Source organism: Microtus oregoni, unplaced genomic scaffold, assembly GCF_018167655.1.
Source record: "Microtus oregoni isolate MIOR12 unplaced genomic scaffold, Mior012 000000F_ref0000247, whole genome shotgun sequence".
Taxonomy (NCBI): Eukaryota; Metazoa; Chordata; class Mammalia; order Rodentia; family Cricetidae; genus Microtus; species Microtus oregoni.
Window position 1 is genome coordinate 13,813,479 of NW_024543059.1, and position 26,109 is coordinate 13,839,587.

Sequence of the window (26,109 nt, forward strand, 5' to 3'; positions counted from 1 at the left end):
AAGAGCAAGCAATAAAACCTTGTGGTTGTTAAATGTTAGAAGCAACCAGTTCTGTCTCTGTACAATATGAGTCTATGCACTAAGATCCATATTTGGCCCTGGCCCACAATTCTGTCTAGGTTCCATTAGAACAGACAGATATACTGCAACCTGTGTACCCAGTAACATGCTCCTAAAGTTCACCTGACCCATAGAGCCATTTTATCTCCCTATGTTGCTATTCCTCAGGTTCAAATTGACCCCTATCTAGAAGATTCTCTGTGTCTTATCTGCGGTTCACAGCCTGGCCCTTTCTTCTGCCGTGATCAGGTAAGTTCCCTGGGCACTAGAAATGTCTAATTTTACCACAGTTAAAAAATGTGTTAAGGCATATTTATGATGTTGAGTATTAGAGTTCTCATGTGACTTGTAATGCCTGAAAGCATAGAGACAGTAGTCAAGAAGGTACACTACAGATTCACAGTCTGGGAGTGTCAGGGTGCTTGTTGGATTTTCCCTTTCCCTTCGTAGGCTACTGCTGTACAAAATGGCCATTGGTGATGATGGTAGGTGCTTTTTGGTGTTATGTTTTTTGTTTTTAATTGTCTTACTATGTAGTCCTGACTGGCTTGGGACTCATGTAATTAAGCTAGCCTTGAGCTTGCAACAAACCTCCTTCTTTCCCACTGCCCTACCAGAACCTTGGTATCATTGGCATGTGTTACCATACCCAGATAGTGGTTCTGTAGACATTGAATAGTCTACAAGCATTGAATAGTATCAAGCGCTACTGATACATTTTTTAAGTCTGACAAGCTTATCCAGCTACAGTCTTTGATACTATTTGCCTCAGGATAGTTATGAATGCTGCCCAACCTAAAAATGTAATTTTAGGACATTTTTACCCCCCACCTTGTGAAGTATTGGTTTGGTTTTATATCTGGGTTGTGTGGTTCTCCAGCGTGAATCTGAAAGACCCTCAGAGAGGACCTTTTCCTCCAATGAAGTCCCCAGAACCAGGACACTCCGAGTCCAGACCACAGGATGCAATTAGCAAGAGGTTTATTGAGTAAACACAGGTACCTGCGGGCAACATGCGCGCCTGCCAACTGGAGAGCGGGCTTTTTATAGGGAAGAGCAAAAAGCAAGTTTACAGAAGCAAAAGCGTGGTTATCGGAATGAGGCGGGGGGGGGGGGGGGGGGATGACTGTTCCTATCTCATAGATATCCTGTTTTGCAGTCAACCTGCTTTGTTGATGTCCTATCTTATTGACATCCTGCCCTGCAGTCTTCCTATCTCATAGACATCCTGCTCTCTCAAGCATGTGGGATGTTCTTAGGAGAGCAGGCTGGCTGCTGATCCGGAGAATTTTTTAAAAGCAAACAGGACGTTCCCCAGGAGCATGCTAGCTGCGGGTTTTGAGGAGGGGGTCTGTAGGGTCTTTCAAATCAACATTGTGTTGCAATGCCAGAAGGATAGGCACACCTTGCTGGGACTGAGTTTTTCCCTACTTTATTTCTGAACTTCTAGACTACTTTGGTGTTTGTATCTGGGTTCTAACCATAGTTGTCAGAGGGGAAAGCTACATGGAAACTTTGTATTGGGAGTCTCTGGGTGGTGGAACATGGATGGACCTGGGCGTGTTTGGCAGTCAGTGCTTTCTGACTTAAATGTATATACACATCAACTTTGTTGAAATGAGAATCTGCTGAGAGGTGTTTGTGTTGCTGTTTTTGAATGACCTTTTTAAAAAAAACACATTAAAATATGTTTTTGTGCATACAGTATATTTTGATCACATTTAACCCTACTTCTCCTAATTCCTTTCCATCTATTCCCTCTCAACCTTATCTTTTTGTTTTTCTTTGATGCTGTTTGGTCTGGTTGGTTTTGTTTGTTTTTTGAGACAGGGTTTCACCTTGTACCTCTGGTCAACCTGTAAACTATGTAAACCAGGCTGGCCTCAAACTCAAAGATCGACCTGCCTTTGCTTTCCCAGTTGTAGAAGAATCAAAGGCCTGTACTGCATGCCCAGCCTCTTTTTTTAAAAAAAAAAAAAATAAGTAACAAGCCTAGTCCCACTGTGCTACTCATATACTCTTGGTAGTCCATCTACTAAGGGATAAACCCTTAAAGAAAACTGACTTTCTTTCTTCCAGAAGCTATAAGTTGTCAGCAGCTCTCAGCTAGGAGTAGTGGCTTGTGAGCCTTCTTCCTGTTAGTGCTGGAACGTTCTTTGGGTTGATCTTGTGTAGGCACAACCATCAAACCACATTTTGAAACCTTTTTTGGGATGTTGGGAACCTTTCAGACTCTAGCAATTCATCCATGTTTAGTTGGCTTACAGTAATGCTGTTGTTTGCATGAAGGCTGTAGATACACAGGCTCTCAAGGGAGCTCAGAGTAAGTAAGCCTGAAAACAAGTATCTTTCTAAATCACGTTCACAGTGGATCCTGTTTCACATTCTTGGTAGGAAGTTATGACTTGCTTAGGTTATTCAGCTAGCAAAACCAGTCACTTCTCACTGAGAAGAGAAAGGCATGTCTCCTTATACTTAAATCTGTAACCAGTTCTTCAAACATTCTCTCATGTTGGCAGCCATGATATTCAACTGCTCTGTAGGTGAGAAGGGTGGGGAATTGGGAAGCTGCATGGTCTGTCTACACACCAGGAGCCTAAAATGTTTGCATAAGGGTACACATGAAAAAGGATAGCATTTACTTTAGTCAGTTGCAGCTGTTACCATGAGAGGGCTAACAGGAAGTATCTCTTCTAGCCCCACAGAAACCAGGAGGCTTCCATCTCCTCTTGAAGTAGAACCTTTATATTTAGTGCTAACCTCTGTTTTCCCAACCTAGGTGTGCTTCAAGTATTTTTGCCGAAGCTGCTGGCACTGGCGACACAGCATGGAAGGCCTGCGCCACCACAGCCCCCTGATGAGGAACCAGAAGAACTGAGATTCCATCTAGAGAAGCTGACCTTGCCCAGTGGCCTGTGTTGCCCAAGGCTGGCAAATCAGGCCTGTACCCTGCACTGGCGCCCAAGGAGCTAGCTTTCTGCAGACAAGGGAAAATTGTAGTCACCTTTGTACTTGCTAAATCTGTCTTTGTTTCTGCACTAATTAATGCACAATGAGTTTTGTCAGGTTTTGTTTTCAGGGGTGTGCAAGGACCCTCTGGCTCACCCTCAAGCAAATGTAGTTTTCCCAGATTCTAGTTCCTCGTTTTGCAAATGAAAAGAAAAACAACAACAAACTGTGTGTCCAGAAGGTATTGACACAGAAGCCTACACCTAAGTTTATTTATTAAAGCGCTTTTTACATTCCTTGCAATACTGACGGTGGTGATGCGCAGGTCTCATTGGTTCATTCTTGCAGTTGCCATACAGTGCCTTTCCATTTATTTAACCCCCACCTGAACGGCATAAATTGAGTGTTCAGCTGGTGTTTTTTACTGTAAACAAACAAGGAGACTTTGCTCTTCATTTAAACCAAATCATATTTCATAGTTTACGCTCGAGGGTTTTTACTGGTTCCTTTTTACACTCCTTAAAACAGTTTTTAAGTCATTTGGAACAATAAATTTTTTTTTCTTTTCTGGCAGCTTTTAACATTATAGCAAATTTGTGTCTGGGGGACTGCTGGTCACAGTTGCAAATCAAAGCATTTGTAACCAAGGGAAAAATTATTTTATTTAAAACTGGACCGGAGGGAAAGAAAATTAGGTCTGAGCAGCTGCTGTATATAGTTTTAAATGGTTTGTCGCACCTTCCTATGTTGCACTTACGTGGGGGGAGGGTTGGTAGAAGTTTTTAATCACAGTCACAGGGTTTTTTCTTTTGTAACTGAGCTTAAAAAATTAAAAAAAAAAGGGCTGCTTTTTGGTGGGGGCAGTTGAAGGCTCACAGGAGCCCTTTCTCTTAGAGGGGCAAGTACCCTTCCTTACATCTTTTATCTGAAGAATGTATGGATCAACAGAGTTGACACAAAAATGCTACTGGATTTTGAAAACTTGACTTTTTCTTTTTAACTACTACTTGCCCCTCTTAGGGAAGCTGTGTGCCAAAGAACCAGTGTCATCCCCTCCCTCCTGCTGAGCTGATGTTGCATTGTTCATATCCCAGCTACTCTGTGGGTTTTGTGAAGCTGTGTGTGAAGTCTCTACCTCATTGTTGTATATGCAGGCAAGACTGCACTCTCTACAGATGTGTGGAGTAAGCTGTGGTGTACTTTTTTTGGCACATAATAAACACGTTGCAGCAGAGTTGTGCTTTTGTCTCAGTATCTGGGGTGTGTACAGCAAGCAGGTAAGATTCCAGACTTTTCTTGGATTTTCTGCAATAAGATTGCAGGGTAATAGTATGAGTGTGTGAAAACTGCCCATATGTGGCACTTGTTACATCCTGGTCAGCCAACTTTGGAGAGATCTGTCCAGTAGCTGGGTGGTTACAGTCTGAAACAACAGACCTTGTTTCAGTTCCTTGGCCATCAAGAAGAATGCCCACAGGCACAACAACCAAGGTGTCAGAGCCACTTGTGCCCTGCTCTCCTGTGAGTTCTGGCATGTTTCTTCTCTGAGACTCACATATGCTGCTGTCCTTTCTGGGTGGATGCTACTTTGCTTTTTTGGTTCAGGGTCTTTGTGTCCTTGTGTGGGAACTCCTTCTATAATCCAGCCTAGCTTCAAACTCAACAAAAGTCTGCCAGTGAAGCAGGCATCCTAAGGGATGGGATTAAAGGTGTGCACCACTATCCCCAGCAGCACTTTGGATTTTCTTGCCAGCCCTTACACTAGAGTTTTTGTTACGACAGGGTGATGATGGTTTTCAGGCAGAGAAGTTGTGAACCAGCCTGCTGAACTGCTTTGGAAAACTCTAGCCTGAGGTTGAGGGATTCCTATGTACTAAAGCATCCCTCCTGTACGGTACAGAAACTCCCTACTGATCAGGATTTCTGTACTGTAGGGTCTCGAATCCATTTGAAGCCTGGCAGCCACTTCATTAGCATTTCACCGGTAAAAGTAAGCTTGTGCAACACGGAGTGCACATTAACCCCTTCATCTCTTTAGTCTCTTCCTGTTCCTTAGATAATGGCATCTCTTTTTCCTCCCTCCGTGAGCTACTTTCAGGTAAGGGTTTCTTGCGCTTCACCATCTGAGTTGAAGGTTGAGGCACAGCGGTGGTCCCCTGGATACATCCTACGTGGCTGGCACAGTCTCATGTTTGAGTCTAGGACCCCATCCTCCCAGGAAACAAAGGAAAGGCCCTTCCTAGGCTGATGAGGACACTTAAAAGCCTGCTTTGGGTATGGCAGAACAGCCAGAAGAAGTTGAATTTTGGATTCTTAGGTATAGGTTCAATTCCTATTGTTCTAGAAATAAGAGGAGTAAAAGGAACTCGGCAAACATGAATTGTGCTTGGAGATAGTGTCTTAACTGGTTGGGAGCAGTAGAGCGAACTGAGATCTGAATTTGTTCACAAAAATGTTTGAGAGTGTCCTGCGGTGGCGGCACACGCCTTTAATCCCACCACTTGGCAGAGGCAGGCGAATCTGAGTTCAAGGCCAGCCAAGACTTTCACAGAGAAACCTTGTCTCAGAAAAAAACAAAACCAAAACGTTTGAGAGCTTTCTGTGAACCCGCCACTGTTTTAAGCATTGGAAGTTAGCCTTCCTGTTTGGCTTATTCCCTAAAAAAAGAAAAAGAAAAAAAAAATACAGAAAAGTCACATGACATGGCAATGCAATACGTTTATGAGCAACTCCAATGCAATACTGTGCTGGGGTGTGAAGAAAAGCCCCCTGGTGAAGCGAGTTTGCAGTAAGTGAGAGGAGTCTCCAATCAGGCTAGAGCCGAGAAAGCTCTGACCTGAATCACACAGGTGGAAGTCAGGAAGGGCTGCCTCTACTACTACACTTTCCAGGGCGCGCGCTTCCTGTCTGCCGGGTCTCCAAGCCTCGGAGCCTCCCCTAGACTAAGCTACAGTGGAAGAGAAGCTTATCAAGCCCGGAACTACACGGAGCGGAGACTTAGGCGGCCCGGCTACCTGCGTGCGCACGCGCAGACACTCGCTCCGCCCGCCGCCAGGCACCGCCACTCCAGCCCTCCCGGGGGCGCTACGGTACGTCCGCGCGCTGCGCGCCGCCCCAGCCGGGCGGAAGCGGCTCTCTGGCCTGCGCTTTATAGGTCTCGCTTGTGCTTCCTGTTTCCTCTTTTCCCGGGACCCGTCAACATGGTAGGTGTTTGGCTCCTCGGCCTCTGTCCTTTCCAATCCACGTCCATCCTCCGCCGGTCGCGACTCCCAGCCCGCAGCGGGAAGCGGTCGGCCGGGCCCGCGCGGTGCCCTTCGGCCTGGCGCGCTTCCGCGGAAGGCCGCGGGCTCGCTGGTGACTTTTGCCCTCCACCCGCAGGGCCGCGTCCGCACCAAGACCGTGAAGAAGGCGGCCCGGGTCATCATCGAGAAGTACTACACGCGCCTGGGCAATGACTTCCACACCAACAAGCGCGTGTGCGAGGAGATCGCTATCATCCCCAGCAAGAAGCTCCGCAACAAGATAGCCGGGTGAGTGGGCGCCTCCTCGCGGGCTGCCCGGGGCGGAGGCCGGAGCTGTGCGTTCGCGGTGACGGCTCAGCCCCGGCCTGGAAACCCGATGGGTCGGCATCTGCTGCTAATAGTCACCACTGTGGCCGTGCTGCACCAGGAAGAGGCAGTGCTGGCGGGGGCGCTGATAATCTTTAAGGGGTGTGAGGAACGAAGAGGGGACAGGAATGTGTAGGGGTGGCTGTGTGCGTTACGGTGTCGCGTGTGTTTGGGAGGCTGTTGTTAATGTGCACACCGAGTGGGTTCTGTACCCAGGTGCTCTGGGCGCCAGCGGGAAGCTGGTGTGGTCACTGTAACTCCTGGCTTTTGTGCTTGTAGCTATGTCACGCATCTGATGAAGAGGATTCAGAGAGGCCCTGTCAGGGGTATCTCTATCAAACTGCAGGAGGAAGAGCGAGAAAGGAGGGATAATTACGTCCCTGAGGTAAACTTCGTGGGTCTTTCTCTGAACCTCTAGCTCCTGTCCAAGTGGTCATGGGAGTTCGGGGGGGGGGGTGCTCCTTTGTAATGAAAACGCAGTGAGAGGTCCTAGCCTAAGGTGTTTTGATACGGGATCTCATTGTGTAGAACAGGATCTCCCCAAATTAATAGAGATCCTCCTGACTTGTTTGCTGGCTGCGGGTGTCTGTTAGCCTTTCTGCCCCATCCAAGTTAAGTCGACTCCTTTTCCACATGGGAGCCTGGTGACCGTGTCTCCTTACCCGGACACCCTGAACATACGTTTTCACTGTGAACTCGATCTTAAGGCTTTCTGGACACTCACTAGCTAATACTGGCAGAAGAATAAAGCAGTCCAGGTGCACCCCTTAAATCCCAGTTCACGGAAGGCAGAGGCGGATGGATCTCTGGGTTCCAGAACAGCCTCTTTCCAAAAAAGGCAGAAGTGATCTTGTTCATCTTGTGGCATCCGAACAAAAACTGTGGTGGTTCGTGCTTTTTAACCCCCAGCACTGGGGAGCCATTGGCAGACATCCCTGAGGTTCACCAAGGTCGGATAGCGAGGCCTGATCTTGAGAGCAGAGGAAGTGGAAAATAACTCATTCATAACTTGGACTTGATTCTTTCCCTTCTAGGTCTCAGCCCTGGATCAGGAGATCATTGAGGTAGATCCTGACACCAAGGAGATGCTGAAGCTTCTGGTGAGTGTTGTGATTTCTAGTTGAGGGCCACAACGTGGCTTTGTCTTGCCCCGCTTTAAAAATGCTTGTGGCTGCTTGTTCTGTGTGTGTTGATTTCAGGATTGCGGGACATCACTGTCTGAGTCCTGTGCATTTTCTTTGTTCTGGGGCTGGCTCCTAAATTGTCCTCCTACCCCTTCGATTCAGCTCTGGCTCTGTTACCTGCTTTCCTTGGAGACTCCAGAGTCTAACTTATAGTCAGGCACCACTCAAGACAGTTGACAGGTGTCTTTGGTGTGGCTTCTCTTAGCCCTTTTTCATAACTGTGGATGCTAATGTGGGCTTCAGATCCCAACTGCTGTTAGTGATTCTGCGCAGTATAGGTCGCTAACAAAATAATCTTCCCATATACCCACACCTGGCTTTCGTGAAACCGTGTGGCAGCTGAAGCTTGCTGTGGATCTGCTGGGCTCCTGGGTGCTGAATGTGCTTAGGGATAGGCCTGATCAGAACTTCTCCACTCTTGGTACCTTGTACATCTGGTTCCCTCTCGGACTTTGGGTGAATTGTGATACCTCTTGACAGGGACCGCTCCAAACCCCTCCGACCATGGTGTGGGCTGAGCAGTAGTGTGCTTGCTGCCTTAGAGTCTGACAGAAAATGCTTACAGGCGGTTAAGCTTTAGCTAGAGAATGTTGAATCCTTGGGTGTGGAAGGCAGGCCTGGGTTTACTGGTGTTTTGCTAGTGGCTAGGGAGTGTGTGCTGAAGCTTGGTGGATGGATGAAAGTCTAGACAGCTGTGTTTAGTCGAGTATGTTACATGTTCAACAGCCCCTCCTAGGGGTGGCAAGCCCCTTGGCTGACTTTGATCCACACCCCAATCTGGAGGGGGGCTGGTACTAACCACAGATTACCCCTGCACCACTCACTACGAGTCTTGTTTTGTTGCAGGACTTCGGCAGTCTCTCCAACCTGCAGGTCACTCAGCCTACAGTGGGGATGAATTTCAAAACACCGCGTGGAGCCGTTTGAGTCTGTTCTGTCATTTTCAATAAATCTGAAAATAACTTTGCCTTTGTTGTCCTTGCTGCTTTTCGGGTAGGAGGCTGAGTCAGGAGTTCTCAGGACTAACGCAGCCAGGCACTGAACACTAACGTGCCTGCACGAGCAAACATAGCCTAGGATTTGGGGAGATCCTAGTGTGCCCGGAATGTGGCAGATGACTGCTTTGCTGTCGGCTCCCCTCAGTCTTGCGTACCAGAGTTGGGACCAGCGTGCCCATTTGGAGGGTAGTGGTGTCGCCCAGGGTAGGATAGGTATGCCTGTTGTTTTGTGGATGCTGTTTGGTAGGGCAGGACACTTCCTGCATGAATACCACAGGGGATGCTGTTAGCACAGAATTTAGGTTTTTAATTTTTACTTTGAGCCCTAGAATTCAGTGTGAAAATTGTTGCCCTTGGTAATAGTAGCTTTGAGTGTTTGAAGCTAACCTGTCCCTCCTTAACATTTGGCATCTGTTGATAATTCCTTTTACTAGAACCTTCCACAAGGGGAGGGCTTTCGACCTCAAGTTCGTCAGCCATAATTGAGATCCAGTACTTGGGAGAGACAGTTGGATGAGGCCAGCCTGGTCTATATAGGGAGTTTCAGGCTAGCCAGGGCTATAAAGTGAGACTGCCTCAAAATAACTTACCACCCCCCATCTCCTAAAAAATGAATTGGGCAGGCAGCTGACTAGTAAAATGCTGGGTGTGGAAGCAAGAAGACTGGAGTGGGGCCACAGGCTGGGCTCCACTGGTAATCAGGACCCAGAGACAGTCTTTAAAACGTTGGGAAGCAAGGAAGGTGCCATACACCTCAAAAAACATAGATTGGAGGGGGACAGTGTTGTCGGGATGAGTGTACTACATGTATCCTTAAAGCTGTGGAGTTGACTACAGGCTTGTGAAGAGGTGGTGAAGGGGCTGCTTGTAGGAATGAATATGTAATCAACGTTGCAAAGCAAGTAGGGAAGGAAAGGGTTCATGTTCATTTGGCTTGTACTTTGCAGGATGAAACCTGGAGGCAGGAGCTGATGGAGAGCTGTTGCTTCCTGCTTTGCCTCCCTCCCTTGTCTTGCTCAGCCTACTTACACCATAATAAACTGCCCTTCACCCACATCACTAATAAAATGGCCTGATCTTGATTTTTTTTTTTTAAAAAAAAGTTTTATAGTTCATTACAAATCTAACACCCATATTGCAGCTCACAGCCATCTGTAACTACACTTCAGGGGATCTGAGGCTTCCACAGGTGGTGCATAGATACATGAAGGCAAAACACCCATATAATGATCTTTCAAAAACAAAAAAACGTTGAATCTACCCCTTATCACTGCCGTATTTTGCCTTTAAAGTAGCTTCATGTGGTGAACTATGAATCAATTCCTCAGATACTCTGCTATACTTAATGCTGGGGTAGGTGGGTGGTTGTTTTGACAGGGTCTGTCTTCGGTTGCAGCCCTGGCTGCTTCGCTACTCACAGAACCCTATCTGCTTCCCAGGTGCTAGAGTTAAAGGTGCGTGCCATCACACCTGGCCCATTTCTACTTGGTACACGTGTGCAGTCTCTAGCTGGCATTAAAGGTATTCTGGACTGTCCTGACTAGTTTTATGCCAACTTGACACAAGCTAGCCATGGTTCTCAACCTTCCTAATGCTGCGACCCTTTAGCCTTAGGTTGTGAAACCCCCCCCCAGCGAACATAAAGTTATTTTTGTTGCTACTAAATAATTTTGATACTGTTATGAGTTATAAATATCTGCTATGTCACCCCTACCCCCAAGGGCTTGAGAGCTGCTGAGGGCCTCAATTGAGAATCCCTTCATACGGGGCAAGCCTGTAGGCATTTTCCTTAGTGATGGGTGGGGGAGGGCCCAGCCCGTGGTGGGTGGTGCCATCCCTGGGTGGGAGGTCCTGGTGTTCTTACTTGGTTCTCTAAGAAAGACTGAGCAAGTCAGTAAGCAGCACCCTTCCCTGGCCTGTCAGCTCCTGTCTTCAGGTTCCTGCCCTGACTCCTTTGATGGTGAGCTGTGATGTGAATGTGTGAGCCAAATAACCCTTTCCTCCCCAAGTTGCTTTGGCCATGGTGTTTCATCACAGCAATAGGTACCCTAACTAAGACAAGTCGGTACCAGGATCCTGGGGCCTTGCTGTCACAGACCCGACTGTTTGGGGAGGGTTGTGGAAGGACTGTGGAACTTTGGGCTAGAAAAGCCTTGGAGTGTTGAGCTCAGAGGCTGTTAATGTTCGGAGATGATGGAGGCCTGGCTTGTGAAGTCTCAAAGGGAAGCAAAGACTACCGGGCCTTTTGTGGGAAGGATCTGTGATGTCAGCACACAGAAACTATTCCAGAAGCAGCCAAGCTTGATATTCACCAGGTGGTAGTGGTTTGAAGGCATGAAGGGGTCATGGAGAGCAGCTGAGTCTTGGAACTGTTGAGAGGGCTGGATTCTCAGTCCCTGAAGAGAACCCAGGAGGCTGTTGGTGAAAGTGCAGCCCACTTGCTGCAGGGGACCATGGGATCACCACCAAGAAGAGCAGCAGCAGTGGGGTGGAGCCAGAGAAGTGACCTCACCCCTCTGGAGGAGCCCGGAAGATGGCTGAGTGCATCACAGACATTGGATACTGAGCTACTTACACAGTTGGAGGTTGGTTTTGATTTGATTGATTTGATTGTGGCTGTGTCCTGGTTCTCCCCTCTTGAAGTATTTTTGATTTTATAGGAGCCCACAGTTGACAATGAATTTTAAAGAGACTTCAGATTTTTTTCTGCATGTATGTCTGTGAGGGTGTCAGATCCCTTGGAACTGGAGATAACAGCTGTGAGCTTTCACGTGGGTTCTGGGAATTGAGCCTGGGTCCTCTGGAAAAGCAGCCAGTGCTCTTAACCTCTGAGCCGTCTCTCCAGCCTCTTGTTCATTTTCTGGCTGCCCAGACTCCCGAAATAATCACACAGAAACTATATTATTTGCAATACTGTTTGGCCAATAGCTTAAGAGTATTTCTAGCCAACTTTTTTTTTAATTTATTTATTTTAATATTTTTTATTATGCATACAGTGTTCTGTCTGCATATATACCTGCAGGCCAGAAGAGGGCACCAGACCTCATTACAGATGGTTGTGAGCCACCATGTGGTTGCTGGGAATTGAACTCAGGACCTTTGGAAGAGCAGGCAATGCTCTTAACCTGAGCCATCTCTCCAGCCCCCTCTGTTTTCATTCTTAATTCCCCCCCCCCCCATTTGTTTTGTTTTGTTTTGCCGGGCTTGGTTATTTTTTGAGACAGGGTTTCTTTCGTAGCCCTGGCTTGTCCTGAGGGTCACTCTGTACTCTGTAGACTAGGAGACTAGGCTGGCCTCAAACTCAGAGATCCTCCGTGCTGACAGGTGGTAGAGCTGGCATCCTTGCCTTGGTCCTGATTTAAGGGAATGAGTTTACTTGTTTTTATTTGAGACGGGGCCTCTGGTAGCCCACTGTGTATCCAAGGATGGTCCTGAATTCCTGGTCACTCCTAAGTGCCGTGATCTCAGGTGTGTGCTACCACACCCAGCTTTTCACTGTCAAGTGTGCTAGCTGTGTAGACTCCTGTGTGTAGCTGTGAGCTGTGCGCTCCCGTGCAGTGTGTAGCTGTGAGCTGTGTGCCATTTCATATGTTTGCGTATGTCCAGATTTTCCTGTTGTCTAATTCCATTCCTGCGTTGGTCAGAGAACACACTCAGTATGAACCGAGTTCATCTTTTGAGAATTGCGAGTGTAAGATGTGGTCTGTCCTGGAGTGTGCCTGACACTCAGCGCTATTAGATCCGTGTTTGCTAAGTCTCAAGTGGAGCTGACTTGAGGAGTTCAGTTTCTATCAGTTTCTTGAGACAGGGCCTTGTGTAGCCTGCACTGGCCTAGAACCAGCTCCGGAGCCAAGGATAGATAACCTTGATTTCTTCATCCTTCTGCCTGAGTCTCCTGAGTTCTGGGATTACAGGTATGTACCACCAAGCCTATCAATTTTTCTTTAAAATGTCAAGTTTCACCTGGTTCAGGTAGTCACATCTATTCCCTCTTATTCCCTCTGTCACTGCCTGGATGGTGGTTTTGTTTTGTTTTTTAATCCTTTTAGTTTTAACTTTTGTATGTTTGAATCAAAAATATCTTTTGTAGAGAGCATTGCTCTAAGTTGTAAGTGGCATTCTGATGATCCCTATCTGCAATTGGATGCTTAAACCATTTCTAATTCGTTTATACTTAAGAAAATTCCTGATACCGTGAAGCTGTTGAGCTGCTCATTTCTCAGGGTTTTCTATTGTTCTGTAGTCTAGGCTGGGCCTCACACTTGATATTTGTGTCCGTACTGCCGTCTGTGCTATTACTCCAGCTAGTGCACAGCATCCTAGCGTTTACCTGGTCATTTCCATTGCTATATCCCTTTGGGGTTCTCCTTTAAAGAGTGTGTGTGTGTGTGTGTGTGTGTGTGTGTGTGTGTGTGTGAAAGAGAGAGAGAGAGAGAGAGAGAGAGAGAGAGAGAGAATTTAAATGTGCTTAGGCTACATGAGTGTAGGTGCAGTGTCTGCGGAAGCCAGAAGAGGGCACCAGATCCTCTGGAACTGGAATTACAGGTGATTTATGGGGGTTGCCAATGCTCTTAACTGCTGAGCTGTCTAGCCCCTGAGTTGTGTTCTTAAAGATTGTTCTAGACATTATAATTAATGTCTTATAACAAATTAACACAAGCCTCTTTTTGGTGTTTTATGTTTTTGGTGTTTTGGATACAGTGTATTCCTGACTGTCCTAGAACTCACTCTGTAGACCAGCCTGGCCCCAGACTCACAGAGACCTGCCTCCCAAGTGCTGTAAGTGCTTCCTGCCTAAGAAACCTGATATCTCTGTACAAGCAGAGTTTGGTTGTGTCTCAGGGCCGCCTTGGAGTCTTGGTTTTACCCAGAGAACGATCTGGGTTAGCTGTGCTTTCCGTTTTGAATGACTGAGTTTATTAAGCAAGCGAAAATAAAGAAATAGCAAGCAGCAGATACGTGGCTTCCTCGATCCAGGCACCGAAAAGCTCCGTGAAGGCAGCCAGCCTGAGATTCCAACTGAGAGAGTCCGTGGCAGGCAGGGCAAGTGTTTCCCTCAGGAGGGGCTTCCATGCAGAACAGTAGCAAGCAACAGATCGATAAAGCATTAACTCATCTAGCAGCGATGGCTACCAAAGGCTGGGAAACCGCTGACACAGTGGTACTGAGTGCCCGCTGGATGAGCTTCTGGCTGTCCCACCATAGTGCTTTGATACCCTGGTGTAGACTGGCGTGGCCTCTGTTGTAAGTGGTTCACCTGCAGGCTGTTGTCAAGGGTTCAGTGTGATCCGTATCATTAGTTGTTTGCTCTATCACAGGGCCGAGGCAGCCTGCTCTCCTTTCTCCCTATCACAGGGCCGGGATAGCCTGCTCTTCTCCTCTCTCCTTATCTCAGAGCCGGGATAGCCTGCTCTTCTCTTTTCTCCCTATCACAGGGCTGGGATAGCCTGCTCTCCTTTCTCCCTATCACAGGGTCGGGATAGCCTGCTCTTCTCCTCTCTCCTTATCTCAGAGCCGGGATAGCCTGCTCTTCTCCTCTCTCCTTATCTCAGAGCCGGGATAGCCTGCTCTTCTCTTTTCTCCCTATCACAGGGCCGGGATAGCCTGCTCTCCTTTCTCCCTATCACAGGGCCAGGATAGCCTGCTCTTCTCTTTTCTCCCTATCACAGAGCCGAGGCAGCCTGCCCAGGCCAGGGAGTCTTGGAAGACACTCGAATTAAACACACTTGAGTCTGTGACAAGGTGGCCCATCTTGTTCTCAACAAGCCCAACAGCGTATGACGGTTACGATATAATTTGTTACAGTCTCCCATAGGAGAAATTTTCTCAAATCTCCACCAAGACCAAAGTAAGGGACAGCTGGCTTATCTTGTCACTGCCAACTGGTTCAACGTTGCTTCCGCTTTGGCAGCTAGGGAACCCCGAGCTAAAGTGGCTGTCCTCTTCCTGTACTCATGGTACATGCTAGCAGGCTTTATCCTTGAATAATCGTGTTTACTCTAACTTCGTATGTAATTCTGTGGACTATGTTATATTGTGGGACAATTGTACACTGTATAAAGATGCATTGTTGTGATTGGTTTAATAAAAGCTAAGTGGCCAATAGCTAGGCAGGAGAGGTTAGGCAGAGCTTCTGGATGGAAAGGGGAGCTCGGGATGAGTCAAGGTGTGTGAATTTCACCCGGGAGGCGTGGAGGGAGTCAGCCATGCAGAATGGAGGAGACGGAAAGGGCCTCATGGGACACGTAGATTAATAGATTCTGGTTAATTTAAGTAATAAGAGCTGAAGCTTAGCATTTTTAGTCTCCATGTCATTATTTGAGGGCTGACGGCCCAAAGAAAGTCCGACAAGAAAGGCCTCTTACAGTGGTTCTGGGGGATATGTATGGCTCTTGGTTTGGTCGATTTTTGAGACTGGGTTTCTCTGTATAGTCCAGGCTAGCTTCGAACTCACTCTGTAGACCAGGCTGGCCAGAACCCACAGAGACCTACCTGCCTCTGCCTCCTGAGTGCTGGGATTAAAGGCGTGCACCACCACCCAGCAGAATAATTTATGTTAAAAGAGATGTTTCTGATATTAATATTCTTTAAGGAACTCCCAAGTCTGCCCCCTCATAGAGTCACCAGAAAGGAGAATGGTCCTTTCCTAAAGTCTTTTTCTGTTGAAAGTTCCACCCCATCTATAAACAGTGACCACAACCAAGTTCAAAGCTGGGTGTGGTGGCACAAACCTGGGACCCCAGCCTTTGCGAGCTGGAAGTCAGGAGTCCAAGGGCAGCCTCAGCTGCAGCAGACTCTGTTTAAAAACAAAAAAAAAAAACCAAAAAAACAAAAACAAAAACCGAAGAACCAAAAGGCCATGGGGCTGTGGCTTAGCTGATACCGTGCTTCCCTGGAATGTAGGGAGAGCAGAGTCACAATCCCAGCCCTGGAGTTGGGCTTGAGAATGCACATCTTTATCCTGTATCCCTGTGAGTCAAGGCCAGGCCAGCCAGGACTATATAGTGAGATCCCATCTCTAGAAAAGAGAAAAAAAGAAATGGAGGGCTGGTTAGAACACTGGCTGAGCCCAGTTCCCGGCACCCGCATGGGGGCTCATAATCCTCTATGGTGGGATCAGATGCCCCCTTCTGGTGACCGTGAAGACAGAACCTACAAACACATAAAATAGATCAACCTTTATAACTGTGTGGATGCACACACGGGGTGGGGGAGGGCACTGGTGTACAAGTGAGTGCGAGGCTCGAGGTTCGTTAGCTGTCTTCCTCCATTGCTCTCAACCTTGTGTATGGAGACAGGGTTTCTCCTAGAACCATTTAGGCTAACCTGACCCGCAGCTCACTGTTTCCCCGCGTGAGGATTGCAGGCAGGCCGCTCACCTGCCCGCCCACGTTTCCGCGGAGTCCATGCTCACGCTCCTGCAAATGTTCTCACCTGCAGAGCACAGACAAAAAGCTGACTGGGCTCTCATCTTAAAGGGAGCAAGAGGTCGTTTGTTCTGGAGCCCCTTTGAGTGACCACGGCCTGGGAACACAGGTGTAGCTTACCTTAGATCCCACATTCCAACGTGGAGGCAGGTTCATGAAGGTTTTTAATAGTTTTACAGAACAGAGTCATAAATCAAGGCAAGTTTAAAATACATGGGGGTACATCACATCAGAGAGGTACAGTGAGACGGGGGGCCCAAGATGCTCCCAGTGCCGAGCTTGGGATGGTGGGAGCTAGCGGTGTGCTAAGTGAGTAGATTCTAAAAGGTAGCTGTGTTTGTTTTGCTTTGGTTTGAGACAGGGTCTCTCTGTGCAGCCCTGGCTGTCCTGGAACTCACTCTGTAGATCAGGCTGGCCTCAAATTCAGAAATCCTCCTGCCTAAGTGCTGGGATTACGGGCATGCATCACCGCCACACAGCTTTCTGAAATGTTTCTGTCTGTTAGTCAGATATTAGTTCTGACACAGATGGACAAGGGACGGCTATTCTGAGACTTGAACTAGCCTGAAATAGATGACTAGCCTCTGGACCTGCAAGATTCCAGTCTCCCCACAGGACCGAAACGAATCAGTCAGTCATTCTCTGTAGACACAGCTTCCTTTCAGGAGTGTTCGTTGACAAGAGTCCTTACAAGAGTAAGGACTCTCCCTCTCCCAAAAATTTATTTTTGGTCAGGCAATGGTGTGCACATCTTTAATCCCAGCACTTGGGAGGCAGAGGCAGGCGGATCTCTCTGAGTTTGAGGGCAGTCTGGTCTACAAGAGCTAGTTCCAGGACAGACTCCAAAGCTACGGAGAAACCCTGTCTCAAAAAGCAAAAGCAACAACAACAACAAAAATTGTCTTTCTGTCCTTGGACATGTTAAACAGTTACCCTTATTTTTATTTGTGTACATGTGGAAGGGTGGGTGCACATGAGTTTGGAGTCCAGAAGAGGGCGCCAGAGCCCCTGGAGGTGGAGTTAGAGGTGGTTGTGGGCTCTGCCACTCAATTCTGATCCCTGGAAGAGCAGTGTGCCCTTGACCACCAAGCTATTTTCCAACCTCTACCCCTATGTTTAGAAAGCTTCTTCCCCTCCCTCCATCTATATAATTTCCACTCGGCTCCCCTTTCTCTCCCGGACAATAAGAGAGCCTTGATCTGCCCTGGACCCTCCCACGTTGTTCTCCCACAGTGCTGTTCTTGGCCCCTGGGCTAATGCTATTGCTTCCTGGGAGCTGAGTGTACATCCTTCTAGATTGAACAGGGCTCTGCTCCACCAGCCCGGCCTTGCAGGTGGGGTTGGAGGCTGTGGCGCAGCGGGGCTGGAGGAAACGGGAAGGGTGGCGAGTGGAAACACCTGGCGCTGGGCGCTGTTCCTTCTGCGGGGAGGGACGGCGCCTTCCCTGGGGTGCCACAGCCACAGGCTCAGACCTTTGTGGCTGGAGGACTTTGTTTTCATGGAGTCTTTCCTTCAGAACCGGCTCACAGGCTGCGTGGCCACATGCGGGACAGTTGTGAGGCCTGAGGTTTCCTCTGGGCACAGCAGGATGAGACAATTGTTGATTCAGCCTCTTCCTGGCTTGTGTGAGCTGCTGGGGCTCCACTCCCGGCCCATTGTTTCGGGGCCCACCAGGGAAAAGGCAACCTTGTGACTCAGTGCCGCTTCTTCCAGCAGCTGCCTCTTTGAAGAAAGTAGGAAGCAAGCTTTCTGCTCCTTTTCTCTCCTCTCTCTCTCTCTCTCTCTCTCTCCTCTCGCTCTCTCCTTCCTTTCCTTTTAAACAGGTGACATCTCCAGTTTTTCTTTAGTTTTCTAGGGCTTATGCCATGCCTTATATGTCTGTTTTCCACTTATAAAGAATTAACATATTAAGATTTTATTCGAGCCGGGAGGCGATGGCACGCGCCCTTGGGAAGCAGAGACAAATGGATGGATCTCCAAGATCCAGGCCAACCTGGTCTACTAATCCTAGAATTGGGGGATGTAGAGGCAGGAGGATCTCTGTAAATTCAGACCAGCCTGGTTTACCAGTAAGAACCTACCTCAAACAACAAAAAAAAGAATATTGGGCTTGGGGACTTAGCTCAGTGGTCAAGCCCCCACCTAAACGTCCAGGGGATTTTATGTGGATGTAGTTTCAGCCCTTAGGGCAAATATCAAGGGTTGTGCTTGCCAGATCTTGTGGTAAAAAGTGTTTTCTGGGGTTAGAGAGATGGCTCAGCAGTTAAGAGCCCACTGGTCTTGGAGAGGACCTGAGTTCAGATCCCAGCACCCACGTGGTGGCTCACAACCACTTGTGACTTTGGTTCCAGGGGACCCAGTGTCCTCGTCTCCTTGGGCTCCTACACACACACACACACCTTTAAAAATAAGTTTGTTTTTAAACTACCAAGTTATCTTTAGACATGGCTGTACCATTTTGGGCTTCTCCAATTGTACGACTCGCTGTATTCCTGTCAGCATCTGGTGGTGTTCAGTGCAGACTGTGCTAGATCACGTCCCAATCTGGCATCGTGTCAGGCAGCATTTTCCGAACACGTGTGGTACCGTTGTATGCCTGTCAACTGGACGTCTTTGTCACGTTTTGAAATGACCCTACAGCCCTTTCGCAGATGTCTTTTGCAATGCTGTTTTCCTCTGGGTCTTTTCGCTCCTGATGTATCTCAGAGTAGAAAGTCCAGTTCAACATTTATTATCATGGGTTGCGCTGGCTGTCCTGGAACTCGCTTTGTCAACCAGGCTGGCCTCAAACTCACAGAGATCCACCTGCCTCTGCCTCCCGAGTGCTGGGATATAGGGGTGCGGATTTACGTCTGGGTCTTCGCCAATATGTAGTTTTTGTTACTACAGTTCTGTAGCAAAGCTTGAAATCAGGGATGGTGATACCTCTGGAAGTTCTTTTATTAAACAGGATTGTTTTTAGCTGTCCTGGGTTTTTGTTTTTCCATATGAAGTTGAGTATTGTTCTTTCATGGTCTGTAAGGAACTGTGTTGGGATTTTCATGGGGATTTCATTGAATCTGTATGTTACTTTTGGTAAATGGCCATTTTTACTATGTTAATCTTACTGACCCATGAGCATGGGAGATCTTTCCATCCTCTGATATCTTCTCCAGTTTCTGTAAAGACTTGAAGATCTTGTCATAGAGGTATTTCACTTGCTTGGTGAATACCCCAAGATATATTACTTGTGGCTACTGTGAAGGGTGTTGTTTCCCTGATTTCTTTCTCAGACCATTTGTCATTTGTATATAGGAGGGCTACTGATTTTTTTTTTTTCAGTTGATCTTGTATCCAGCCACTTCACTAAAGGTGTTTATCAGCTGTATGGGGTTCTCTGATGGAATTTTGGGGTCACTTATGTATGCTATCATATCATCTGCAAATAGTCAAGTAGCCCCTTGACCTTAGTTGTCTTATTGTTCTAGCTAAAATTTCAACTACTGTATTGAATAGAAATGGAGAGTGGATAGCCTTGTCTTGTTCCTGGTTTCAGTGAGATCACTGTGAGTTTCTCTCCATTTAGTTTGAGGTTGGCTGTTGGCTTGCTGTATATTGCCTTTATTATGTTTAGGTATGTTCCTTGTATCCATGATCTCTCCAAGACTTTTATCATGAAGGGGTGTTGGACTTTGTAAAGGCCTTTTCAGCATCTAATGAGATGATCACATTTTTTTTCCTTGTTTGTTTATGTGGTGGATTACATTGACAGATTTTTGTATGTTGAACATTCTGCTGGGCTAGTTAGTATGTCTGGAGGCCACTGGTACACCTTTCAATTCACAGGATCTGTAAACTTCCTTTATAGTTCAAACACTTAACTAGTTTTTACAGCACCAACCGTGTTTTGATTTTGAAATCAGAAGACATTTCTGCAAAGGGTATCACAGCGCTTCTTTTACTCTTCACTCTATTGTTCTTGAAATTTCCCCCAAACGACACCAGAGCCCTAACTCATTTTTCTGAATGCTTAATATAGTTGGTATGGAGACTGTATTGCTTTGGGGAAGACAAAAGAAAAAAAAACAAATTCAAAACTTACTGACTTAAAACCCTTAACCGCCAGCTGAGTGGCGGCGCATGCCTTTAATCCCAACCTCTGGAGGCAGAGTCAGGTGGATCTCTATGAGTATGAGGCCAGCCTGGTCTACAGTGAGTTCTAGGACAGCCAGACTACACAGAGAAAGCCCTGTCTTGAAAATCGAAACCAAATCAAACAAAAAGACCAAAACAACAGCGCTTAGCTGCCTTGGTTTACTTGGGTGAGGAACGGAGCTTTGATAGTCTCTGATCTGTACTGAGGTGTTTCTGGGAGAGCTGACTCCGGGATTCGGTTCTTGCTGGCTGTCAGCTATGCTCTGATGTTCCTATCCCCAGGGGCCTAGCCGGAGATGTTATAGCTGCTTTGTTAGACTAAGCAAGGAACCCGGGGCGGTGCCCTCAGAATGCAACCTCATGTAAGAATTGTGAGATGCGCCTTCAGTTTGGGGTGGTTCTTGAGTACAGTGACTGGTGTCCTTGTGAGATGAGGGGGACACAGACACACAGGGAATATAGTGGACACAAAGACTGAAACGATAAATTGACCAACAAGGGACAAATCAGGATTGCTGGCAGTCACCTCCTGAAGAGCCTGCAGCAGCCCTTGGAAACAAGTCGCAGCCAGATCCCGGAAGCAGCGGCGCCCATCTCTTCTGCCATATTCTCATGGTTAGAAGGAAGTCATCAGATCCTGGCCAGAGCTGTGAACATCGGGCAGCAGGACTGTCATTGGGGAGCTTTAGAAGCCAAAATATAATTCGTATACAACACCATCATTTCCTTATTCTCCCGAGGACATCCAGACCACTACTAGCTTTTCAGCACAACAGGACCGCAGGCAGAAGAATATCCTTTGAACATATCTCCTAGCAAGCATCGGAAAGTCTAAGATCCAAAGTTGCTGAGTTAGGATTTATATTTTTTTCCAGACTGCTCTCCAAAGTGGTGGTGACAACCCAGTTTCCACTGCTGATGTGTGAGAAGTTTGTTTTCTCATATCTGGTGGCTGTGGTCGGTTCTAGAGCGTGCTAATCCAAAGGGCCTTTGTGATGTGTAGCTACGTACCATAATATTCCATAACCTTCTGACTTCTGTGGGTCACGTCCAAATCTTACATCTTTCTTAGAATTTATAACTTTTATGGATATTTCCTTTGTGATTTCTCAAGCTTCTGGTATAATTTTAAGACTTTCTACATTTTTAAAAAAAGGTTTATTAATTATATATGTATAGTTCTGCCTGCATATCTGCCTGCTGGCCAGAAGAGGGCACCAAATCTCATTGCAGGTGGTCATGAGCAGCCATGTGGTTGCTGGGAATTGAACTGGGGACCTCTGGAAGAGCAGCCAGTGCTCTCAACCTCTGAGCCACCTCTCCAGCCCCTGACTTTCTACGTTTTCATGTCAGAAAGTGTCTTTACACATTTCTCCAGAGTTCTGTGCCCGTTATTTGTATGCATGCGCCTATTACCTTTTCTAGTCTATGTCCCACCCCCCACCCTGTCTTCTAATGGCTGTGTCGTTCATGGCTTATCCTTGCTCTCCTCTTGGTCATTTTGAGTTCTGTCCTGAATCCTCTGACAACTTCTGCAGGCTTTCCTGGCGATAGTCAAGGACAATTCTATCTTGACCTCTTTAACAATTAGCTTATCTTTTGTGTACCCGTTTTCTCCATCCCTGGTTGTCACTGCTACCGCCCACACACCCCCATTTTCTCTGTGTGTCTGTCTCTCTCATACACACAGACACACACTCACACTCATTGGCTATCTTTGCTGGGATGTTTGTCCCCTTCCTGGAGGGCATCTCTGGCCTTTTCAGGGAGGCTCTAATGAATTGTGTTGTGTCTCCACGTCTTTAGTTACCTGTGGTCACTTTTGAATACTGGTGTAGCTAAGCGAGTCTAGGTTGGGAGCTTCCTTTGATTTTGATGTTTTGGCAGCTGAGACCCCCCCAGTGGCAATCTCCAGGTCTTTTTTTTTTCCTCTTGAGTGCCATGGTCTAGAGCTGGCCGCGCATGGATTTGTCTTATGTGTTGCTGTAGTTTGGGGTCTCCTAAAAAGCCATGTCTTAGTTGGGCGGTGGTGGTGCATGCTTTTAATCCAGGCACTTAGGAGACAGAGGGCAGGGGGGTCTGTGTGAGTTTAAGGGCAGTCTGGTCTACAAGAGCTAGTTCTAGGACAGACTCCAAAGCTACAAAGAAACCCTGTTTTGGGGGGAAAAAAATCACAAGTAAAAAGCCACATCTTAAAGGTTCCCAGTCTGGCACTGTTGGGAGGTGGTAGCAACTTTGGCTTGGAGGGGGACGTGTTCCAAAAGAGCACCATAGGACTCTACCTCCTTCCACATTCAGTCCCCACTGAGTGCCCAGTAGGTGTGGACTGAAACTCCCAAAACAGTGAGCCCAGACAACCTTTTAACAGATTCCCTTGTTTCAGACGTTTGTTAAGGTCATGGAAAGCCCAACAGCGCGTGTTCTACTCAGGATTCAGGGTACCCTTTAATTCCGAGGACTGCAGCTGTCAAATCGTCCAAGTTCAGGCCTTGCTTGGAGCCTCCCCCTTGCTCTTCATCCTGGATCTCATGTGGTTGGGGGTCACCACAGCGTGAGGAACTGTATTTAAAGGGTTGCAGGATTGGGAAGGTTAAGAACCACTGGGCTAGAATGTCTCATGTGGGTCTTTTCAGATCTGTTGCTTTAAACAACATTGTATTCACTTTGTAATTAGATCTTCAGAAGTGCTGGGCCCTCATTCTCCTCTCCTATTAGCAGCTTTTGTGGGGAAAATCCCGTTCTGCTGTCTCTCAGCCCATGGTGGCAGAGGCTGCTTGTGGCGTTCATTTCCTCTCCTTCCTTGGCACTAGGAAGGAAGATAACGATGCTTCTTCCTAGTTGTCTTAGGTCCGTTATCTTCGTGTAGGATAAAGGGCCAGTTCTCCTCCATGGAGGACTCCCTGGTCACACTGAAGAACTGTCCACAGGACCCTAGACAGTTGTTCAGTTGCTCGTTTGTTCTATGAAGGAAACGTCTATTCCTAATTTAGAAAGATTATTATTAGACAATAGAAATATTATCAATTAGACAGTACCAGAGAAATGGCAACAAACGACTTCTTAAAAACAAATAGTTTAATTTCATCCAGAAAAAATACAGGTTTAAGATGAAACTAACACCCTGACATCTCATTAAGTGTCATCTTTATAGTATTATGCTCATTAAAACCATGAAGAGATATCACCTTTATACATTTCTAGAATCAAATACCCCATGTTAGTTATAAAATATCAACCACTAAGTGTCCCGGTTGGCTTTGTTTTTCTGGGACATATTTTATAGAAATGGTATAAAATAAGGCAGGCTCTTGGAAATGCAATTATAAAATTTTAGGACAAAAATCCAACTTTCTCTCTGACAAGGCACACCTGCCAACTCCTGAGATCACAGCTGCAGCTCAGAACCGGGTCTGCGGGTGTGGCATGCTAGAGTGAGACCAGCAAAAATCCCTCCCCACTAACATCAGCAACAAGGGGTTTAACATTTCTATAGTGTGATAAAGTGTATCATTTATATTCTAATCTGCATTATGAAAATAAGTCTGTGCACCAACTCATAAACAATGAGAATGAATCGTGAATTTGGTTGTGGCATCCGAAGGTGGCTTTGGCTTTGAAGTATTTTTAAATTCGTAGAAAATGTCAAACTTCTAATAAAATAAATAAAACATTTAATAATTGGGATAATCAACCTTAAGTTTCTTTGTCTCATTTGCTAGTCGATTTAAGGGAGAAGTCACTTCCAGTAGTGTTCCAAAACGAGCAGCTGGCCCTCCTGAGATTCGAGACACGTCCCCACTGCTGTCCTGTCCGCTGAAGGAACTAGGAGAGACGGTGGTCACTGCCCTGCCATGGGTCACCTCTGCAGGGCCCTCGGGCCTGTGGTAACATAGAACTGATACAAGCCAGAGTTCTCGGGTGCCTTACTAAGGAGCCTTGCAGCGACATGACATCGGATGGCGGCCACAGAGGGCTGATGTCCCCGTGTCCTTTCGCAGGCCCTGCAGATGAGGCAATGCTTCTGCCTAACACACTGCAGAAGGCAGGAGGGACAGAGCCCACTCTATTCTGGAGGGGGACGGAGGCTGCGCAGCTTCTTCTCATCCAGTTCTTTCCAGTACTTGAAGTTGTCATCCAGGTGCTGCATGAGGTCAGGGAGGTCAACAAAAGCTGGGGAGAGAGCGGGGGGCAGTGGGTTCGGGCTTCCTCATTTTCTTTCTGGGAGCAGAACTTGGGCCTTCTACTACAGAGCTATGCCCTGTCCCAGCATTTTAAGAAGGGCAAGGGAGTCAGCAGTAATGTGATAGCAAACTCCGGGGAGAGTAGACCCGCCCCTGACCTGAGGGCATCAGCTCTGCACCCCTCCCCCAGAGAAGCCCTCGGGGCTCAGAGAGCTGGGGACACCCTCAGGAACCTCTCTGGGTACCTCTTACCTGACAGGCTCTTTGCCCTCCAGGGTGGCTTCTTTCTCTCAGTTCCACCTGGGAAGTCTACGCTACTTAACCAACTAACTAGCAAGTCCCTCCTTGAGGGTGCTGGATTCCTTACCGTCCCAGGCGTCAAACATGTCTGTGATGAAGTAGTCAATGAAAGAGATCTGAGACTTGGGAATGCTGCAGGTGTTTCTGTCAAAAACCGGCATCACCACAGGCAAGTCCAGCTGTTTCTCTTCATCAGTCTGCAAAACGGAACACCCGTGAGCTCAGAATCCCACCCTGCCACAGGCTGCTACCTGTTTTGTTATGTGTAATTTTACTATGTTAAAATTAAAACCTTTTGCCGGGCGGTGGTGGCGCACGCCTTTAATCCCAGCACTCGGGAGGCAGAGGCAGGCGGATCTCTGTGAGTTCGAGACCAGCCTGGTCTACAAGAGCTAGCTCCAGGACAGGCTCCAAAACCACAGAGAAACCCTGTCTCGAAAAAACCAAAAATAAATAAATAAATAAAATTAAAACCTTTTTAGCTGGGTGGTGGTGGCGCACACCTTTAATCCCAGCACTTGGGAGGCAAAGGCAGGCGGATCTCTGTGAGTTTGAGGCCAGCCTGGTCTACAAGAGCTAGTTCCAGGACAGGCTCCAAAGCCACAGAGAAACCTTGTCTCGAAAAACAAATAAATAAAACCTTTTTATTTAAAAAGAAAAGAGGAGATAATGTGGGATTCCCCTCTGTATGCTGTGAATACCATTAGTTAATAAAGAAATTGTCTTGGCCTATGATAGGGAAAACTAAGCTGAATACTGGGAGAAGGTGGAATTTAGAGATGCCATGTAGCCATCAGAGAGGAAAGACGTGAGATGCCAGCTGAAATCTTGTGGATAGGCAGCGACACTCATGTTAAAATCTAAAATAATGGAAATGGTTAATTCTAGACATAAGAGCTAGCTAGCAATACACTTAAGCTATTGGCCAAGTAGTATTGTAAATAATATAGTTTCTGTGTGATTATTTCAGGAGTCTGGGCAGCCAGGAAATGAACAAGCAGCCTCCAACAACATGGTGCCTATAAGCCCAGTACTCAAGAGGACAGGAGGGTCGGCCTCAGATACCAGGGAAGCCAGCACTGGCTGGGCTGACACTCAGCAGCAAGACTGAGTTTAGTGCCCACCTACAATGTTAATAGTGACAGGCAAATCGTGTGCTGTTGCTGTGGTTGGTACAGCAGAGTTGGTTCATCTGGTTACCACTCCCGCAGCTATGCTGACATCTCTGCTCCTCCAGGCCTGTGGTGGATCACTAGAGTGAGCGGCCA

General features: G+C 47.2%; 3 protein-coding genes across 9 annotated transcripts in view; 2 read left to right on the forward strand and 1 right to left on the reverse strand.

Annotated features, from left to right (window-relative positions):
• Positions 1–4,236, forward strand: part of Cpeb1 (cytoplasmic polyadenylation element binding protein 1) — a 99,011-nt gene extending 94,775 nt beyond the window's left edge. For all 7 annotated transcript variants that reach the window (XM_041654013.1, XM_041653996.1, XM_041654004.1 and 4 more), the window contains 2 exons: positions 229–309; positions 2,840–4,236. In XM_041654013.1, coding sequence (XP_041509947.1) covers positions 229–309; positions 2,840–2,938 — 180 coding nt within the window. In that variant the 3' untranslated portion in view covers positions 2,939–4,236. The remainder of the gene's footprint in view (positions 1–228; positions 310–2,839) is intronic.
• A 1,628-nt stretch (positions 4,237–5,864) lies between these two features.
• On the forward strand, positions 5,865–8,768 carry Rps17 (ribosomal protein S17). The gene is made up of 5 exons (XM_041654622.1): positions 5,865–6,212; positions 6,388–6,539; positions 6,897–7,002; positions 7,652–7,717; positions 8,648–8,768. The coding sequence occupies exons 1-5, from the start codon at positions 6,210–6,212 to the stop codon at positions 8,726–8,728; spliced, it is 408 nt and encodes a 135-aa protein (XP_041510556.1). The 5' UTR covers positions 5,865–6,209; the 3' UTR covers positions 8,729–8,768.
• Positions 8,769–23,423: 14,655 nt separating this feature from the next.
• Pde8a (phosphodiesterase 8A) overlaps positions 23,424–26,109 on the reverse strand; it is a 99,201-nt gene continuing 96,515 nt past the window's right edge. The window contains exons 21-22 of the mRNA XM_041650582.1: positions 24,909–25,038; positions 23,424–24,530 (exon numbers count right to left, since the gene is read on the reverse strand). Of these exons, the coding sequence (XP_041506516.1) occupies positions 24,424–24,530; positions 24,909–25,038 (237 nt within the window). The 3' untranslated portion in view covers positions 23,424–24,423. The remainder of the gene's footprint in view (positions 24,531–24,908; positions 25,039–26,109) is intronic.

What these genes read in the sequence shown, in the direction of transcription:
- Rps17 (XM_041654622.1), top strand. An exon ending in CTCCGCAACAAGATAGCCGG is followed by an intron (nt 6,540 to 6,896) that starts GTGAGTGGGCGC and finishes TTGTGCTTGTAG; the next exon opens with CTATGTCACGCATCTGATGA. An exon ending in AGGAGATGCTGAAGCTTCTG is followed by an intron (nt 7,718 to 8,647) that starts GTGAGTGTTGTG and finishes GTTTTGTTGCAG; the next exon opens with GACTTCGGCAGTCTCTCCAA.